At 41.9% G+C, this 14,384-nt stretch overlaps 1 protein-coding gene across 2 annotated transcripts in view; it reads right to left on the minus strand.

The window, feature by feature from the left end:
* Positions 1-398: 398 nt before the first annotated feature.
* The window catches only part of PRLR (prolactin receptor), a 183,838-nt gene continuing 169,852 nt past the window's right edge, over positions 399-14,384 (minus strand). For both annotated transcript variants that reach the window (XM_057541846.1, XM_007192218.2), the window contains exons 4-10: positions 13,904-14,036; positions 12,328-12,497; positions 7,601-7,770; positions 6,070-6,211; positions 4,578-4,677; positions 4,018-4,087; positions 399-2,169 (exon numbers count right to left, since the gene is read on the minus strand). In XM_057541846.1, the coding sequence (XP_057397829.1) occupies positions 1,147-2,169; positions 4,018-4,087; positions 4,578-4,677; positions 6,070-6,211; positions 7,601-7,770; positions 12,328-12,497; positions 13,904-14,036 (1,808 nt within the window). In that variant the 3' untranslated portion in view covers positions 399-1,146. The remainder of the gene's footprint in view (positions 2,170-4,017; positions 4,088-4,577; positions 4,678-6,069; positions 6,212-7,600; positions 7,771-12,327; positions 12,498-13,903; positions 14,037-14,384) is intronic.

Below are 14,384 nucleotides of genomic sequence, written 5' to 3' on the forward strand. Positions count from 1 at the left end.
GAAACTGAATATTGTCATCCGCTTCATATTCCTCAGTGGGCTTTGGGTTGGTGTGGCATTTTATTCCACAAACAGGGACTGCATATATCACTCTGTACTGTAAATACTCCTTATAACCACATAGCAGAAAATACTGCACCCACTGAATACGTAAACAGCTGTACTGGGAAGGTAGAAAACAGTGTTTTACTTACCTAAGTGATAGAAAAATAGTCTTCAAAAATACATTGTTAAACTTACAGGTTTATATTAAAGTAGAATTTGTATGTACAGTAAGGCAGTACTTCCATTAGCGATTATCTTTTAAATTAAAGTTAGTCTTTTGGGATTTTTTTTTCACTAACAGAAGACTAGGGTGTGTAATAAATTATCTATCATGCTGAAATGAAGCAGGAAAACATTTTAGAAGGATTCACGACATGAAACTCATTTGCCTCTTATGTAAGAAAATTTCACTTTCTAAAACTCTATTCTTCAGAAACTTCAGAATGAAATACAATTTAGGGGGGGACAATCCATGCTTAATAAATTCAAACTATTTTAAGAAAAAATCGGAGGCATCCTTTTTATTTGCATATTGGCAATGCATCATTAAGGTAATAGGAATGGATGTAAACAATTTGTCAGGTGTTCTAGAATGCACTCTTTTTTTTAAGTGTGTTTAATTTGGTTAATCCTAATAAAATGAAAGAGGAGTGCAAAGGTTAAGCAATTGGTCTTCAAAAGTGGTTTTCATGGCATTTTTCTCATATCTACCATCTTCCTGTGGTAAACAGTTTTGACTAGTTCATATCCTTCTGTCACATACCAGACCATGAAAGCCTGTTCCAGGGGATATACCTATTGGCACTGTCCCTCAAGAATACTAAGCAATGTGCTTTTATTTCATTGAACACATAATTTTATAACTGATAGCAAAACGTAAATCTACAAATCACACGAAACTAAACGATTTGCTCTGGAATCAGCTGTTGGAGAAAGAGGCAACTGGTTGAAAATGGATCATGAAGAGGAGTGACCTGGGAGTTTGGTAGTGCCATTCCAACCCCGTTCTCGAACCTTCTCTGGTAGAGTGCATTTCATGTACTCTGTAGTGTTACCTGAAGGAAAATCACATTTTAACCCATCCTTCCATGAATCAAGCTCTCACTGAAAGGAGTGCATAAAGCCTGTGGGATGCAGGTAATCCAACCCACCGAGCTGGAGTCTGCAGTTGCTCGGGGCCGCGGGGAAGGAGGCCAGGTCTACCTCGGCTGGATTCTGTGGCAGGGATGGCGGGGCCTCCTTGGCTGGTTCTTCAAACGGAGCCAGGTCTTGCGCTCGCCGATCCTGCACCAACACCAGGATGTTGTTATCCATCACCCGGGACACCTTCGAGTACTCCTTGCTGGTTTCAGGGGTGCTGGTCTTCTCCGCCCAGCCGCTGTTCTCGTTTGGTTTCGGGAGCAGCGCCAGCGCTCCATCTTTGCTGACTTTGTGGATCTCCACGTACTCCAGGGGTCTAGCAGAGATCGAGGGGGTCTTGTCCTGGGGCAGCAGCCGTGCCGCGTCTTGGTCAGTCTTGGAACGGAAGCTTTCTGACTCCCTCTGTTCAGCTGCCTTTCCTTCCCCGCCAGTCTCAATGGTTTGCGAGGGTTTTAAAGCATGTGTGTCTGTTTCATCCAACAAAGCGGATGCAGCACCTGGCGTGCCCAGGCCCAGCTTACACACATCAGCAACGCTGTGGTAAGATGATCTGGGGTAGGGCAGGCTGGGGGACTGCAGCAAAGGCCACGTTGAAGATTGGGATCCGCTGGCATGAAAAGAGGGGATTTTGCCTTCCACGCTTGTGCTCTGAGGGTCTTGGGGCTGGGTAACGTTTGTTTCAGGTTTCTCTGCCTTCTCAAGGCCCTCAGGAGTGTGGAACTTGGAGGGATTGGCCCGAGGTTCATCACACTTTTCAGACAAAAGGGAAGGGCTGTCGCAGCTGCCCCGGCCAGAGTCGCTGTCGGGATCCAAGTGTGTGGGCCTCACGCCTCGCCCCGGGTGTTCTTTGGAGTGAGCCGGCATCAGCTGCTGCCCTTCACTGTCATCCACCTCTAAGAACTCCACCAGTAAGTCCTCACAGTCGGAAGTGGGAGGGAAGTCTTGGCAGCCCAGGGCGCTCAGAAGTTCTTCGGACTTGCCCTTCTATTGAAACACAGACACAAGGCAAGAAGGCTGTGAGGTTCGTAACATTCTAAATCGACATCGCAGCCAAGTCTGTGTTCCTGACTGTGGGACGGTGGGATGTGGTCACGGCCTAGCAGAATTTCCCAAACGTCACACATTTGTGTCCCAGGCTATCTAGAATCACCTCCTGGACTATTACTCACCTAATATTTTTCTTTAAGTCAATTCACGATTTTAACTTAGCTTTTCTCTAAGCAATAATGATCATGAGTTGAATGGGCAAGTAGTATCTGTGCATATAATAAAACTATAACTATTAAATAAGAAAAGCTTGGGAAACATCTAAACCCATAGTGCTCACGCGTGCACTTGGTACTGGGACTCACTAGTTCTGAAATCTGGTTGCTGTCCTCCTAACTGGCTTCCTCACCCCACGTTCTAGAGTCTGGTAGAGGGAAGTTGATTCTCATCGTTTCCTTCTTCTCTCCCTTCTCCTCTTCCTTGCTTCTCCCTCCCCGTCCCTCCCTTCACCTCCCATCCCACTCCTTCATTTCCTTCGGCTCCATTTCCCCTCCCTGCACTCCTCCCCCGCTTCCTGCCAGCCCGTATTCCCTCCATCTCCTTCAGTTCCTCTCCCTCCTCCTTCTCCTCTCTATCCTCCTCTCCCCCCACTTCTCCTCTGGCCTCCTCTTCTTATCTTCCACGCTTCTCCAGATGCTCTGACTTAGGTCAGGGACCGGTGCCTAAATCTTGGCTCTATTACTTATTAAAGTGTCTATGACTTTGGATAAGCTGTTCTGTGATCCTCAGTTTCTCCATTTGTAAAATGGGAATAATAGTACCCATCTGGGAAAGTTCTTTTGAGAATTAGGGGTAATGGCATTAAAAATCCAAGAACTTTTTTTTCTGACACAAAAAGCAGTTTTTAAAAGTCATTAAGTCCCTGTGGCTACAAGGTCAAATTGCGAGCTAAACAATAATTCATTTAGTTAGCTGAGATGTTCATGCTGGGTCTATAAAGGTCAGTGCCAGAGACTGGAGAGCAGAATAAGAGCCCAAATTCTGGGGCTCTAGTTCCTGCTCTGATATCTGCAATCAAAGTGAATGCCATCAAGCCAAATTCCCCAGGACTCACTCTTCACATTCTTGTGCTTTTGGCCTCACAGTGGCTGGGGTCAAGTGACAATGTGTAGGTGACTGCTTTTATATACATCAGTGTTAAACAGAAGGTCAAATTGAAACTATATATTTCAACCTGCAGAGAAATTTAAAATGTTCTAACACCGAGAAATTCAAAATGTTCTAACACCTCTTTTCATTTGAAACACTTAAATTTAATTCCCACTTGAATCGGTCTAAGTGGGCCCTGGCAAACACCAGTTCCACTGTACTGAGCCAGTCTTAACTGAGCTCTCAAACTGAGCAAAAATTGCAATAGGATATTCTGTTACTATGGCCTTCTGTAAGGAACATTCAAGTGAGAGCTTACACCAAAGTATGACGGAGGGGCTGGTGGTAGGTTCCTCGTTCGTATTCATCAAAATATAAACCCTCTTTCTCAATTGATTATTTGTACAAAATGTTTTTGATGGGGCTTATGAAAAGACCTGATAAACCTAGCAAGCATTCCTATGTGTTTTGAGGTTTTCTTGGCTTTCTTTCATTGCCCTCTGACACTTAGTATCTGATGGTAAGTACCCTCATGCCTCCCACATCTTTCTGTAAACACACCTGTTGAAGAGGAGGGACAGCTGGTCCAGGATGGTCGAGCTGACCAGGCTGCACTGATGGGAACTGTGTGCTCGTGTGTAAAGATAATGAGTTTAGAGAAGCTGGTCACAATACATTCTTACCTCTGGCACTTACCTCCAGCAGATGAGTATCAAATCCTTTTATTTTTGGCCCAGGAACCGGAGGGAGGATGCAGGTCACCATGCTATAAAAAGATTTGTGAGATAAGATAAATGACACATGTTTTCACTTTGTAATTTTTGAAAGATTAGCATTATCTCCAAATAGCTGCTGCATGGACTATGGTAGGTAGAAGTTAGAGCTCCGAGGCTGCGTGAGACTAACAATCAGTGGTGAAGACAATGAATAATTCTAGAGGTCAACATAAAAATGAACGCTGGCTAACTAACTCTGGCTGATTCTGAAACGATTAGGGGATTATTTGCTGTTCTTGCCAGATTTTTACTATTTCACAACTGTGAGCCTCCATTTGATGGAAAGAGCATCAACTTCAAATGTGTCTATTCTACTTTTGCTAGCACTGATAAAAGTTTTTCATGGCGAACACACTGCAACTAATGGCTAAAATGAGGTGCTTGAATTATCTGTAGGTTTCCATCATTTTTGTATTGTCTTTTTTGGCCATTATCCCTGACAACCATGATTGGGAGGAGGGTTGATAGACAGTGAAGTACCTGTAGCCCTTCAAAGCCACTGCCCAGACCATAATCAAACAGATGACAGCAGAAAGAACGGCCACAAAGATCCACACGGTTGCATCTTTCATTGAGAAGTCTAAAAAGCAAACAGCCAGAAAGTTTTGATCACATATAGCATCATTAAAAACAAACAAACGAAACAAATCAATGAAATTTTTGAACATAAGTTCCGCCCCTCCACACCTTTTCTGATTTGAACATCAATCCAGAGTAACATTAATGATGGATTTAATTTTTTCCAATATTATTAAATTTTAAAGTTGCATATATTTTACAGTACTCTAAAATTTTCAAAATCCTTAAAAATATTATTTGATTTGATACTTTTATAGGAAGTCCAAGGGTACATGGTCAGTTGCAGTAATAATAATTAAGAAAGCTAACATTTATTAAGTTCTTAGTAAAAACCACATGGTGTTAAGCTCTTTACATACATTGCCTGTATGTAAAGATGAGGAACTGAGACTCTAAGAGTGGTTTACCCAGAGGCATGTAGCTATAAAGTTGCAGTCTGGGATTTGAACCCAGGCCTTCTGCCTCTAGACCCTGTGCTTTTATTTCGTAAGAGCCAGGGCTGGGCTGGATGCACACTCTTGTGGCCTGTAATTCGGTGCTCTTTCCAGTATGCCAATGTGAGCCCTGATACTTTGGCCAGGCAAGTTGTCACAAGAGCTAGGCTTCGCCATGCAGTTCTGGGCAAGACTTCTAACTCCACTGACCTTTGGTTTCCTCCCTTTCAGTTCCTAACGGCAATTCTGTTCTCTCCGAATATTTGAGATGGTTGGGAGGAACAAACAAGGTAAAGACTTTGTAAACTGTAAAGTACTTGAGAAATGCAAATGATTCATTCCCTGTAGAATGCCAGCCACCATGTTTAATGGCACTTAAAGAACTGGGTGCCTTTTATATACTGTTCCTTGACTAAGAGACCAACATGTAATTGTCTTCAAGGACTGAAAATCAATTCATGCTTTTCAGATGGGATAGCGCCTTACAAATTTGGGGAGAACTAGATGATGACCTTGAATGATAGGAATGGGGCAGATAGGGAGGGCAGAATGACTGACCATCAAGCCCTCTGAGACATTTCAAGCCCATGACTGCAGACTTATCCTAGAAACTGGTCCTCACTGACAGTGACCCAGGGAGCAATGCTATACTTCCAAATGTCTTTGTGTTGAGTGGAGAGATGATAAACTCACCTCTACTCATTCTTCTGGCTAAGACTCAAAATAGTTTCTCTGTTAGTAGTTACTACATACAAATTTACTAAACTCATTCTATTTTTTTTTTTTTTTCCACACACACACACTGTATTTTATTTTTACAAGAGATAAATAGACTGACACCAAGCATTGTACATGGATGACCACAACAAAAGCAACAATGATTGCAATTACCAAACATTAAACTCATTCTATTTTAAAAAGATTTAGGAGTATAAGCAAAAGGGAGCCAAGACACTCACCATTAGGTATCTGGATGGAGCTCTCTGGGCTCCACTCACTCCAGAATCCATGGTCTGGCTTGCAGTGAACCTGGACAAGGTATTTCTGTCCTGGATATAAGCTGAGAATCTTAAACTGAGTCTGCTGCCCAGCGAAATGAGTCTAAGGGAGGCCAAGGAAAACAGAAGTCACTCTGACTTGTGTTATGAAGAAAGAGACTTTTTCTTTAGGCAATAAACTATTGGAGGAGTGAGGCCAAATGATCACACTTAGTAAATACCCTGTTCACACCATTCCACCCTCTCAGCCCATCCCTTCCTCCTGTTAAATACTGCTCACACAAAAATCAATAGGCTTTCTATCTCTCCATTTGGAACTCTACTTCAGAAAGACAAATGTTCTGCTCCCTACACCTTGCTTTCTAAATTCTACATTATGGAAGGTGACTAGTTAATAACATTGGGAAATTGTTCTTTTCTAAACTCTAATAAAATAATTGATTCAAGGATCATTCACTGATGTAAAGCCACTAGGTGGAAGAGAACTGGGAATTCATGAACACTGAAGCAATTGTGCACAAATTAAACATGAGTTTACAATCAAGGGATCAAGAGGGCACTTTTAACATCATTTATGGTAGGTTGAGCAGATGATCTTTGTTTCCTGATATGATGGAATATGAAGCATATATATCACCTCTGAAGTTTTCTTGCCAAAAATTGTTCACCTAGAATCTAATCAAGTCTTTAGACCTAATGTCTGGTTACAGGAAATATGGGGACAGAGAAACTGGCTAAATGACCTCACAAAGAACTAATCAGACAAATGCAGAAGGTGGGGCATTCTATGTGACAAGTGGCCCAGTCTCCTGAGCACGTTGAGAGTGAAGGGATATATCAGCCAGCCACAGTGAGTGATCCTGGAGTGGATTCTGGTTTGAACAAACCAGCTGTTAAAAATATTTTTTGAAGCAATTGGGGGAATTAAAATATGGACTGGCCATTAAATGATATTAAGGGATTCAAAAAGATGATATTAAGGAATTTCAATTAATTTTCTACATGCGATCTTATTATTTTGGCTATATTTAGAAATATTCCCTTTTTAAAAGAGACATATACTAAACTATTTAAGAGTAAATTATCATAATGCCTATAATTTATTGTACTATTTGTTTACAATGAAGTATTTTAAAGTGAATAAAAATGCCATTAGCCATGGACTGGTTACACTGACATTTTTTCCTCCCACTTAGTGCCATTTAAGTACTCTCACAGATGTTAGATCTAAGATATCCTGAGGGAGGTGGGTTGAAAACCCGGCAGAAGTGGCTGTTCAGTTGCAAGGAGCTAGTCCTGGGAGAGCTGTAAAGATGAGCCCCCATCCATCCCAGTGGAGGGGAGAAGGCCCTTCCACACATGGGTGGGTAACATCAGCATCAGGAAGGCAACATGGTGGCCCAATAATTAGGGGGCATGACCTATTCTCAGTTGGAGTACTTCATCTTTGCCAAAGGACAGGGTTCCCTCCAAAAGCTTCCGGTTGACTCACCTCCCACTCAGCTGCTTTCTCAGGTTTTAATCGAATTTCATACTGGAGTGTGAGCCAACCAGATCTTACATCAACCAGGGTGGGTGGAAACCATTTTATCCACAGATATGGTTTGCTGTCTTCTGGCTGTTTTAATTCCAAAGTCAGGTTCACAGGAGGGTCTGGTTCAACTGTAGATATGAAAGAAACTCCACATTTAGTCAAATATGGGTACCTGAATCCAGAACTATATGACTTAGAGGTAGATCTCTCTACCTTTTTTCTCTCCATGGTTATGAGACACTTGGTATTTGATGTCAGGTTCCTTTAAGTACAGGTCTGTGAACACCTCCTTAAGGGTGAGGTGCCTAGGCCATACTCCCCAAAGCAATCTATAGATTTAATGTGACCCCTATCAAATTACCCATGACATTTTTCACAGAAGTAGAACAAATAATCCTAAAATTTATATGGAACCATAAAAGACCCAGAATTGCCAAAGCAATCCTGAGGAAAAATAACAAAGCAGGAGGCATAACCCTCCCAGACTTCAGACAATACTACAAAGCTACAGGAATCAAAACAGTGTGGTATTGGCACAAAAACAGACATATGGATCAATGGAACAGAATAGAGAGCCCAGAAATAAACCCACACACCTATGGTCAATTAATCTTCAACAAGGGAGGCAAGAATATATAGTGGAGAAAAGACAATCTCTTCAGCAAGTGGTGTTGGGAAAGTTGGACAGCCACATATAAATCAATGAAGTTAGAACACTTCCTCATACCATGCACAAAAATAAACTCAAAATGGGTTAGAGACAAATATAAGACATGACACCATAAAACTTTTAGAAGAGAACATAGGCAAAACATTCTCTGACATAAATCGTACCAATGTTTTCTTAGGTCTGTCTACCAAGGCAATAGAAATAAAAGCAAAAATAAACAAATGGGACCTAATCAAACTTACAAGCTTTTGCACAGCAAAGGAAACCATATACAAAATGAAAAGACAATGTACAGAATGGGAGAAATACTTGCAAACGATGCAACCAACAAGGGCTTAATTTCCAAAATATACAAACAGCTCATACAATTCAATATCAAAAAAAAAAAAACCAATTGAAAAATGGGCAAAAGACCTAAATAGACATTTCTCCAAAGAAGACATACAGATGGCCAACAGGCACGTGAAAAAATGCTCAACATCACAAATTATTAGAGAAATGCAAATCAAAACTACAATGAGGTATCACCTCACACCAGTCAGAATGGCCATCATTAAAAAATCTACAAATAACAAATGCTGGAGAGGGTGTGGAGAAAAGGGAACTCTCTTACACAGTTGTTGGGAATGTAAATTGGTGCAGCCACTATGGAAAACTGAACAGAGGTTCCTCAAAAATCTAAAAATAGGATTGCCATATGGTCCAGCAGTCCCACTCCTGGGCATATATCCAGACAAAACTATAATTCAAAAAGATACATGCACCTCTATGTTCATAGCAGCACTACTCACAATAGCCAAGACATGGAAACAACCTAAGTGTCCATCAACAGAAGAATGGATAAAGAAGATGTGAGATACACACACACACACACACACACACACACACACACACACACAATGGAATACTACTCAGCCATAAAAAATAATGAAATAATGCCATTTGTAGCAACATGGATGGGCCTAGAGATTATCATACTAAGTGAAGTAAGTCAGAAATAGAAAGACAAATACCATATGATGTCACTTGTATGTGGAATCTAAAATATGGTACAGATGAATTTATCTACAAAACAGACTCATAGACATAGAGAACAGACTTGTGGTTGCCAAGGAGGAAGGGGGTGGCGGAGGGATGGAGTGGGAGTTTGGGATTAGGAGATGCAAACTCATATATTGAATGGGTAAACAACAAGGTCCTACTGTATAGCACAGGGAATTATACTCAGTATACTGTGATAAACCATAATGGAAAAGAATATAAAAAAGAACATATATATATATATGTATAACTAAATCATTTTGCTGTGCAGCAGAAATTAACACAACATTGTAAATCAACTATACTTGAATAAAATAAATTAAAAAAAAGAGTGAGGGCCCTAGGGCGCTGGCTTGCCTTACCCTCGTCTCAGTCCTGCTGGCCAGTCACATTTTCTCCATTCATTTCTTACCTCCTCAAATCAGTCTCCATTCCAGGTGAGAGAAGAGTGAGTGTAACTCTAGTGGACTTGGCATTATACCCTACAGTTGCCTAAAAAAACAGCTTTAGAAAATTTGCCACTAATCCTAATGCTTGTATGTTACTAAGTAAATACCTAAGAAAGATTGTTTTATATGGACTTACTAAATAAACATCAGTTATTTAATATAAGTTTTAATTTGAACACAAGACTGAGAAATGTTGATTAAAACATCTTTGTACAAAGGTGCAAGTAAAATGTTCAAGATGAATCCCTGAAAGCAGTTTCTCAACCTCAGCATTATGTGTATTTTGGACCAGATAATTCTTTGTGGTAGGGGCCTTCCTGAGCATTGTAGGACGTTAGCAGCATCTCTGGCCTCTCCCCATTAGAGGCCCTCTCTCCCTGTGTTGCAAACATCAAAAATATTTCCTGCCATTGCCAAGTACCCTATGGGAGGCAAAGAGCACCCAGTTGAGAATCACGTTTCAAGTGTCTTCAGCATAGCTAAATATTTCTCAGTGACAACAACGAAATCTATTTCTGAGAGATTATGTGCCAATATCCTGTACTGCAGGTTATCGCTGGATGAGATTCAAGCTGGTAGACTTTACTGTGGTTAAAACTGTGTTGTAAATGAACTTCTGCGGCCTGTCACCAACACTGTGTGCTGCAGGGTTATATGAGAATTCCATGAACACTTCTTTTATTATTTTGAAAAGTATGGCCCAACACATTCTTTCACCAGAGAATTTGTTTTCCAGAGTCAGTATGAATTTGATCCATTCATTAATTTCACTTTTTAAACATACTACTTTTCTTTAGTGATCCCATTTTTGTTTTTGTGAATAATCTTCATTACAGCAGTTGTACATTTCAGAACTTCTCTTGCTTTCACTGTTTTGACCTTAAATATTAAATATTTTAACACTTGAGGGCAGAATATTTGAGGGCAAGGAAATTTAAGAAAGAAACTATGAAAATGGAATTATTGGGTGTTTAGCATTTTAAAGACTTCATATCTCATGTAAATTTATATGAATGGAATTTATTTTATTCCTACTTGTCAGTGGGGTTACTTTTTGATTTTCTTAAGCTAAGATCAAATTCTGTTTCCATCCCCATGCTCATTGCAATAATTTGCTGGGGAGAGACAGAATTCAAATGGGTTCCAGTTGATGTTGGAAGCTTTTCTAGTTTTTAAGGATCAGTCACTGATAACACACCAGTGGGATGATATACAGTCCAATACTTGAGAGTCCTAGCCTGATTTTCCTTGTTGGTTGGTGTTAGGTAAGTCAGGAAGACTTGGGTGACCTTGAACCTAATTAGCTACTCCTTAGGTTAGCTAAGGCCAAGCCATCTCTTGTCCTAAGATTCCCTTTGTCGTCCCTGCTAAACCATGCAGATCACTGCAGTTATGTCTCATTGTCCTGCAGCTCAGTGTTGATCATGCAAAGCAAGAAGCAGCTCTCAGGTCGATTTGGCTTCACTTTGCTAATGACTTCTCCAAACATCGTGGTTGTGATCCTGGCCTTCAGACTTCTGTTCAAGCAGCGCGATTTACTCCTCAAATTCTTTATTTTGAAAAGAATAGCTCCAGTTGCTAAGAAACATATGTATATTGAGAATTGAATTTGGGGCAAAGTGGTTTGGAGCAATTCCTGTGGGTGGAGAAGCAGATGAGACTCTTCTAAGAGGTGCTACTCCATGAAGCAGCTCTGTCTTTCAGGGAGAGAAATCTCAGAAAAGAAATCCCAGCTCGCCAAGGGAGAAGGGGACATCGGTTGCAGGGGGAGGGCTGGAGAGAAGGATTGATAAGGGAAGCTAAATAGAACATTCCTGTTGGGTGCAAGGGGATGGGAAGAAGGGTCAAAGGAAGGCATAAGGATTTTACTGTCTTACCGTCATAAATAAAAATTGGTTTACTCAGCCATAAAAAAGAATGAAATAATGCCATTTACAGCGATATGGATGGACCTAGTGATTATCATACTGAGTGAAGTAAGTCAGACAGAGAAAGACAAGTATTATATGATATCACTTATTATGGAATCTAAAAAAAGGGTACAAATGAACTTATTTACAAAACAGAAATAGAGTCACAGAGGTAGACAACAAACTTATGGTTACCAAGGGGGAAGGAGGGGGAGGGATAGATTAGGAGATTGGGATTGACATATACACACTACTAGATATAAAATAGATAACTAATAAGGACCTACTGTATAGCACAGGAAGCTCTACTCAATACTCTGTAATGACCTATATGGGAAAAGAATCTAAAAAAGAGTGGATATATGTATATGTATAACTGATTCACTTTGCTGTACAGCAGAAACTAACACAACATTGTAAATCAACTATACTCCAATAAAAATTAATTAAATCCAAAAAACTGGTTTAAAACACTCAGTTGGCAAGGATGGTGTGAATTTTCTCATCTTTCTTTATGGGAGTCTATCCATAAGCCAAGAAGACTCAAACTGAGTTTGACTATTGGTAGATTCATATTGGAGTAACAAATTCCTCACCAATCACCCTTCCCCTTACCTATGTAAGTCACGTCCACGTAACGTGGATCTGAGGAACTGCTTCCCATCTGGTTCGTGGCATTTACTGTGATGATGTATATCGTCCATATGGAGGTGTGCTTCTTGTTAAAGTAGCAGGAGTTGGGGCCACCGGTTTTGTAGTCCGGACATTCATGGGTGAATGTCTCTCTGCAACGAGTAATATATTAGGAGTCAGTAAGAAAGTGGTAAAAAGAGTCTTGTTTTTTCTTAATAGATCAATACCACTGGATTTTGGGGAACAGGCATTCCAGATGCAAAAACCAGAGCTGAAGAAGGGCTCCCCAAGTTCTTCTGCCCTGCCCATGTCAGCTGGGGGTGACCAAGGGGAGAGAGTGCTGGAGAAGGGGTGGCAGGGTCACGTCAGAGCCCCAGTGACTCTGTTTCTCACCAACCCTTCCTGTCTACAGGTTGCTGTGGGCTTTGTGACATATGCCCCCTGCCAATAAGCACTTGAGTTTTCTGTGGCCAGTGCACTGCTTTCCTCAGGGAACCACCATTGGGTCATCTCAGGGCACTGGGACTTTCCCCTGCACATACACACGGGGGGGCGGGGAATGCACAAGGCAGCATTTATTGCACATATGTTTTGAATTACATTTCATTAAAAAATGATTAAAGGGAATACAAACTGCAGTATATTTCCAATTACACTAAGTCGGCCACAGAGAAAAGTGACTCTGAAAGGAGATATTTCAGGCCCACGAGGCTCCTTAGGCTGCTCACATTTAGACCTGGGGGCCTCCGCGCAAGACTCACCCCGGAGGTGTGCAGGCTTATTCCACTTGGCTTGCCACTTGGAGTTCCTGAGATCTGTTTGCCTGACACCCCTTTGGGTCCCAGAAGGGATGACAGCTTTGTGTACCACTAAGTGCTGTCACTGGGAAGTGAGCCAGCTGTTTCTACTAGTAAATGTTTTCTTCACTGGGGAAGGATACAGCCGTCCCTGGATTTCCAGGAGGGTCTCACTGTAACTGTGACTAACTCCTTGCCCAGAGATCACCGTGTTTACTCTGCACTGCAATTTTAGCTCCCAGTATGCCTTCTGGGAGATCACGGGTCCATGGATTTCCTAAGGGAAACACCTCACCTTCCTTTTCTTGTAGGGCTTGTTATTTTCTTGCACGAGAAACAAGTTCGAAAAGCTAATGCACCACGGTTGTCAAAGATGACATGATAATACTCTTAGGTTACAAAAGTAATGGTTACAAAAAATGATAAATGGCACAAGGTTGATAGATAAGCATCTAAAATTAACTAGCACTTAGGAAACACTTATACGTGACCTTGGGCTACAACCTAAACTTACGACAGGCAATGGGAGCATTGCTGGATTCTGTTGCCGCGGTGGTGGCCGAGCTTATGCACGTGAGGGAGCTCGGCAGGGATGTTCAGAGGAAGATGTGGACGCGTATGTTTGATTCCCTCCCCCAGTAGCAGGAGCCTTATCGGCGTCCATTCAGGGAAGCGTGGCAATTAACCCAGAGTCAGTGTTCCTGTGGCTGGAGAGTGAGGACACCCAGGTGCGCTCTGCTAGGAGAGAAGCGAACGTTTACCCTTCCTTGCGGTAAGTCAGCGTGTAATTGGTAGGTAATCTTCCATCTGCCCCAGGCTTCCACCAGCAGGTGAATGTTTCCTTTTCGGGAGAACGACATTTAAAGATCTCAGGTTTCCCAGGAAGTGACTGTCCTAGAAAAAGCCAGAAGCCACTGGCGTCAATATTAAGGTCCGTTCAACTCTTTGACCATTCTGCTGGTGACAGAAGCAGATTGATGGGGCCGGGCCAGTGATGAGGCCTCGGGGGGAGTAGGGCTAGGGATGGAGGGCTCAGAAGTGCCGAGGTGTCAACATCCAGCAACACTCCTCTGTGGGCTGCCCTAAGTTGGCAGGACTCAGAGAGAGAGAGCTTTGCGGTGGGGGGGGTGTGTGTGTGTGCGCGCGGGCATACTGTGAGGTGGAGATACTACACCATTTGATGTAGTTTCAACAACGGTGAGCATCGAGTGCTAGGGATACATATGGACCGAGAAGGAGGAC

The sequence above is a fragment of the Balaenoptera acutorostrata genome, chromosome 2 (assembly GCF_949987535.1).
Source record: "Balaenoptera acutorostrata chromosome 2, mBalAcu1.1, whole genome shotgun sequence".
In the NCBI taxonomy this organism is placed as follows: domain Eukaryota; kingdom Metazoa; phylum Chordata; class Mammalia; order Artiodactyla; family Balaenopteridae; genus Balaenoptera; species Balaenoptera acutorostrata.